The sequence below is a fragment of the Coffea arabica genome, chromosome 6c, assembly GCF_036785885.1.
Source record: "Coffea arabica cultivar ET-39 chromosome 6c, Coffea Arabica ET-39 HiFi, whole genome shotgun sequence".
Taxonomy (NCBI): domain Eukaryota; kingdom Viridiplantae; phylum Streptophyta; class Magnoliopsida; order Gentianales; family Rubiaceae; genus Coffea; species Coffea arabica.
Window position 1 is genome coordinate 38285419 of NC_092320.1, and position 6566 is coordinate 38291984.

General features: G+C 44.4%; 1 protein-coding gene across 1 annotated transcript; it reads left to right on the forward strand.

The window, feature by feature from the left end:
• Window positions 1–742: 742 nt before the first annotated feature.
• LOC140008750 (uncharacterized) lies at window positions 743–5270 on the forward strand. The gene is made up of 9 exons (XM_072053614.1): window positions 743–1084; window positions 1710–1805; window positions 2422–2671; window positions 2785–2951; window positions 3114–3652; window positions 3764–3877; window positions 3970–4083; window positions 4478–4673; window positions 4764–5270. The coding sequence occupies exons 1-9, from the start codon at window positions 743–745 to the stop codon at window positions 5268–5270; spliced, it is 2325 nt and encodes a 774-aa protein (XP_071909715.1).
• The last annotated feature ends 1296 nt before the right edge of the window (window positions 5271–6566 follow it).

Sequence of the window (6566 nt, forward strand, 5' to 3'; positions counted from 1 at the left end):
GAACATGATTTTCACAGAATCTGGGTCGTCATATTCGGTATGTGTTGGGCTATCCAATGCGGGTATTCAAGTGGACAACGTCGTTCCATGTAGATAAAGAGCCGTCGATCATTCCTGTTTAGTTTTCCCTACCAAAATTCCCGCTACATTTCTTCCACAAGGAGTGTCTCTTCCACATTGTCTCGCCCTTAGGGCAGCCGTTCTTTATGGTGCGGCAACGATTTCTCTATCTCGACCGAGAGTTGCGAGGGTCTGCGTGGAGGTTGATTTGGTGAAGCCGCTGCCTAGGAGGGTATGGGTGGGATTTGGGTCTGGGGAGGAAGATGGGTTTTGGAAGTCTCTGGAACCGAAAAAGCTGCCACAGTACTACTTGTATTGTTTTCGACAAGGACATGATGAATTGGAGTGCCGGATTAAACACCCAGAGCGCCGTGAAGTGGCGACAGTGGAAAGGGATGCAAAAGCTAATGCACGGGGGCTGAGACCTAAGTCAGTCCTGGAGTTCCGCCCGAAGGCACAGCCAGTGGTGTTGCGAGCTGTCATGGGGCTAAACAACAAGGTTGTGGTGCCTTTGGAGGGCTTGGGTATAGCTATGGAGCAGATGGGTCATAGGGACGTCGTGACAGAGGAGAACACATAGCCACTGCAGCAGTCCAAAGGGGTAGCACAACATGAAGGTGAGTCGAGGTTGTAGAGCACCAACGACGATGGGATCGCTGTGGGCAACGAGGAGCTGCTGGTTATGGAGTGCTATGGGACTCATCCAAAGGTGGTTGCTGACAATACGTTACGTGCCCAGGAGTTGGCAGATGTCAACCTTTCAGAAATGATGACAATGGTGGAGGAAGCAATTGAAAAAGTCGTTAACAGCATTATGCATGACATGGCTGATTGGGTAATGGCGGAGGAAGTGAGGGAAGTGGAGAGCCTTGATCAGCAGGGGGAGCGATACGTGGCTCATAAAATGGTCTTGTCTTCTATAAAAACTTACCAGGAACCTATGGAGGAGCTTCGAAGGAGGCTGGATGGGTTAAAGAAACCTGAAGAATGGCAACTGGTTCAGGGTAAATGGTCCCGAAAAAAGGTAAGCTCATCTTCTCAAGCTGATCTTCCTCAGTCAGATAAATGATTAAGGTCCTCTTTTGGAATGTATGTGGGTTGAGAAAATCAACCGCACTGACACGGTTGCGCAAACTTACGGTGAATGCATGATTTTTCCTGTTTAGCATTAGGTGAACCTTTAATTGATGTGTCAAACCTGGAATCGTGTAGGTGTAAACTCAGGTTTCATAAGGTATTTGTGAATACGGAGGGTCGAATTTGGGTATTCATTGATGATACATTTGAGGTGGTACCCGTGGCTAAGTCGAGTCAATTTCTGGCGGTCAAAATTGTAGCCCCTCAGCTAGATACCCCTTTTTGTAGCTATTTTTGTGCATGCCTCATGTGAACAAGTATTACGTCAGGAGCTATGGGCAGACCTTTCTTGACTACAACATGGGCTTCCTATGTTGGTGTGTGGTGATTTCAATACCATTTTGTCATCAGAGGAGAAGAAGGGTGGGCGTCCGTTTACGATGCATGAGGCTAGGGATTTCCAGGGGTTTATGGAGGAGATGGGTCTTCTCGATATTGGTTTCTCGGGGCTAAAATTCACGTGGTGTAATAAGAGATTTGGTGGGGGCACATATTTGGAAATGTCTTGATAGATTGCAATTTTGTCATTGATGGGCGGAGCTCCATCTGTCCCCCTCGGTGGTGCACTTGAACGGCCTGGGTTCGGATCACCGTCCATTGTTGCTGAGGTTTAAGTCTCGACTGGAGGAGAGGCCTCAAAGGTTCACATTTCTCAATTGCTGGGCGGCACACTCGGATTTCTTGAGAGTGGTTTGAGAGGCATGGGAGAAGGACGATTTAGGATGGCCCAGGAGGGTTTTGCTGATAAAACTGAATCGGGTAAAGCTTAGGCTGAGGCAGTGGAATAAGGAGGTTTTTGGGAATGTTTTTGATATGGTGAGAGAGACCGAGGAATCCGTCCGACGCCAGGAATGTTGTGTTGAAAACGAGCAGACTGAAGCAAATTTGATTGAGTTAAATAGCAAATAGGAATCTCTTAGGAGCCCGTTGCACAGGGAGGAGGCCGTCTAGAGACATAAGTCTCGGCTAAGGTGGTTGAAGGAGAGGGATGCGAACTCTAAGTTTTTTCATGCAATTGTACGAAAGCAAAAACTGCGAATGTTCATACATCGGATTAAACCTAAGATCGGGGTTGGTTGGAGGAGGAGTCGGACATCCAAAAGGAGGCGGTTCGGTTCTTCACCAGGGCTCTCTCTGTGGACTCAGAGCAAAAGAGTGCTGACACTTTGTTGCAGCTAATCCCACAGGTAAATCACTCAAGAAGGGAATGAATCCTTAGTTCAGGTCCCTTTGGTAGAGGAGGTGAAGGCCACAGTGTTTTCCATGGATGGTGAGAGTGCTTCGGGACCAGATGGGTTCTCTAGTACCTTTTTCACGACAGCATGGGAGGTAATTGGGCACCATGTCGTGGTCGCGGTGCAAGAATTCTTTATAAGGGCTTACCTGCCGGTGGGGTTCTCGTCAACTTTGATTGCGCTAATCCCTAAGGTGTTGAATCCTGCCACGTTTACTGATTTTCGTCCAATCAGTCTATGTAATTTCATTGCAAAAATTATTCCAAGTTGTTGGCTACGAGACTACCATGTGTTTTGGGGAAAATTATTTCCCCACAGCAGAGTGCATTCGTCAAGGGTCGGTTGATCTCAGATAATGTTTTGATGGCTTCGGAGATGTTTTCTGCAATCTCCAAAAAAGTACGTGGCAGTAATGTGGCCCTGAAACTAGATATGTCTAAAGCCTATGATAGGGTGTCCTGGATATTTCTATTACGGGTACTTCGAGCTTTTGGTTTCTCCGAAGTCTGGATAGACATGGTTTGGTGAATTATATCAACGTGTCGATTTTCCATTTTGGTCAATGGCAAGTCATGCGGCTTCTTCCCATCATCCAAGGGGGCATAGGCAAGGGGATCCATTGTCTCTGGCACTATTCATCACTCGGCAAAAGTCTTGTCACATGGGCTAAATGCATTACAGCAAAATACGTCCATTTCCCCATACTTTGTGGCTCGGCGCTGCCTGCTAATCACACATCTAGCATATGCCGATGACGTGATAATTTTCACAAAGGGGGATCAATGGTCATTGCGTTGTGTCATGCAAGTACTGGAGGAAGTACTGGAGGATTATCAAGCATCCTCGGGGCAATTATTGAATAACTCCAAGAGTTGTTTTTTTATGTCCCCTAAGGCCACAGAGGCTCATAAGAATCACGTGCATAAGGTGACGGGTTTTTCCTTTAAGGAGTTCCCTATTAGGTATTTAGGGTGTCTGATCTTCGTAGGCCGCAAGAAGAATTCGCTCTTCACTCACTTGATAGAGGCGATGGGGTCCCGAATTCAGCAGTGGAACAGGTCATGGCTATCTATCGGTGGTCGAGTGGTTTTGATTAAATCGGTGTTGTCTATGTTGCCGGTGTATCTGCTATCTATGTTAGCACCTCCCAAGGGGGTCATTCGACAACTTGAAAAAAATTTTGCTGATTTCTTGTGGGAGGAGACCTGTGAGGGTCGCAGGCATCATTGGGTTGCATGGCCAAAGTTGTGTCTTCCCACAAAGGCGGGAAAACTGGGGTTTCGATCACTCTCATCTTTAGCGGATGCTTTTGCATGTAAATTCTGGTGCAGGTTTCGGAGGAAGGAGACGCTTTGGGCAAGTTTCCTCCATGCACGATACTGTAGTGTCTTGCAACCGAATCAAGTGGAATTGGCTCCATCTGCCTCATATATATGGAAACGAATGTTAGCGGTTCACGGCAGAATTGAGGAGTATCTAGTGTGGGATATCTCCAATGGTAGTTACACATTCTAGTGGGATAACTGGTCGGGTGCAGGTCCTTTGGCATAGAAGTTCCCCGAGCTAGCTACTTCGGCGATGGTTCGGGATTTCTGGGTAATGGGTTGATGGGATTTACTCCGTATCAGGCAGTTGGGTCGGCAGGAAATCTGTGAGTCCTCAAGAGACACTTATTTAGTTGCGGGGGAGGAGCCGGACTCCCCGATGTGGAGCTTGTTGGCATCAGGTGATTTTGAGATTCGTTCGGTAATCCCAGTGATCGATTGTTTTCCCCCAAAAATCTTGGATTTACGCGGCTATTTGGAGACCGGGGTTGCCACTGAAAATTTCATTTTTATGTGGAGGATGCTGCGACACAAGCTCCCAATAGACGTGTGTCTTCGAAGATTTAGGGTCGCGGGCCCTTCTAAGTGTGTCTGTTGTTTATCGTTAGATGAAGAATCGATTCACCACCTATTTGGAGAGAGTGAGATGGCAAACTGGGTTTGGGCTTTTTTTGAAAAATCACTTGGCATCTTTCGACTGAATTTGGAGGCTCATTGCAGGTTATTTGCATGGGGGATATTAAACGTGTCCAATCTTACGCTACGGTGGTTACTGCAGGTGGCCCTCTCAGCGATTTTCTGGTTCATATGGCATGCGCGGAATAAGGCACGGTTTGAAGGTGTGGCAATGGACTGGCGGCGTCTAACTTTCCAGATAAATGTGGAGTTAGTGCTCATGTTGCGGGCTAAAGCTAATGTTTGTCTTTCGATAGGAACCTCATGGCATGGCGTAGTGGATTTGTTGCAGGCAATTCCTGGCAAGACTATGTTTTCTCCGATCGCTTAGGTTCCCCCGGGGGTAGGTTTTGCTAAATTAAACACGGACGGATCTGCAAAGGATAATCCAAGATTAAGCGGTGGGGGTGGTGTTCTTCGTGATTCCAAGAGAGACATCCTATTTGCGTTCGCGGAGTTTTATGGAGAAGTGTCTACACTCCAGGCTGAGTCAAGGGCTTTGTGCATGAGGTTAGAGCTCTGTGTGTTGAATGGGGTGTCAAGGATCATGGTGGAGGTGGACTCAAAGGCGTTGTGGGCAATTCTGGTGTCCGAGGCGGCTAGCCCTCTATCTATTTGTGCGGTGATACAGAAGATTCGCTCCCTCCTTTGCGTCGTCCATTCCATTAATCACTGTTTTAGAGAGGGGAATATGGTAGCAGACTCATTGGCGTCATTGGCGACACCATCAAGTCCACTTCGTGCGTACTATTCTCTAAAGAGTTTTCCTACCCGATCCAAGGGTCTGGTGCATTTAGACAAATTAGGGTTGTGCAATTTCCGAGTTCGTAGAGGATAAGGCTTGGTCCCCCTTCTACGTGTATCTTTTGTTCTGACGAAAAAAAAGGATTGAAGAAAATTTTCAAATTTTGAACCAACAATATCAAAAAATTATACATTAAACAATAGAGCCCAGGGAAAAAATCATTTAAAGGCATCAGATTGACAAAAATAAAAAACAAACAAGATGTGAATTTAAACAATTCTTCACATAGAACTTATCCTGAATAATGTTATGATTTTTCAACAGGCTCTTAGCAAATTGGAATTGTAATAAATTGAGAACTCAAAGATTAAAAAAAAATTAGTTTGTCAGTTGACCAATCATGGTAGATATCACATTGGAAAAAGAAGCAACGAAGAAAAAAGATTCTCAACCTCGACAGAAAGAAAATGCACCAATCAATTTTGAAAGTTTATTTTGTCACATTCTACACCAATCAATTTAACAAATTACCTACAATTTTTATTTTACTTCAAAAGTTTATTTACTTTTTAACCCCCAACACACAAACAAGTCTTTTTTCTACTTCTTTGCCCCTATAAAAAAGCTTCATAAAGACGTACAAAAACAAAAATGTTTCAGACAAAAAAATGAAACATAAGAGACAAAAAACAGATAAAAAGGAAATTGGGAACATGGATTAAACAAAAGAAAATGCAAAGGCTGATGAGAAAAAGAATTGAGAGTCTTAGAGATAGGGAAAATTATGGAAAACCCTCACTCTAATCCGGAGTCATCTTTGAGAAGCATACAACCTTCCACCTACAACACCCTAAAAAATACAATCAAGTAATTAACAAAAACACCAATGATGATGATACTGAGAATTTCTGAGAAAGGGAGTACTGGGAGTTTAAAAGGAGAAGCAATCTTCATATTTTTTTTTCTTTTATAATAGTGGGTAGACCAATTTATCCAAGATTCAGATGATGAGATTGGGAGGGAAGGAGAGGTAGAAGAACTCCGGGAGATGGAAGCGTAGAAGATGGTTGGAGAGAGGAAGAGAAGAGGAGAAAATTTTTGACGTCTATCATAAAAATCTCAAGCCCATTCCCATTGCTATTGTCATTGAAAAAGCAAGGAATACATAACCTATCACTGAAAAAGCCGAGAACAAGTAACCTAATTCCCCCAATCAAATCAATCAAATTTGTGGTTAAAATAAGGGTAAAATACCAAAAACCCCCGTGTGGTTTGCCAAATGTACACTTTACCTCCCTATGATTTGGAAACCTACAATTTAACTCCCTGCCGTTTCAACTAAAGTGAAATCTAGCAGAAAACTTCTAAACTAACGTTTGAACAAAAAAT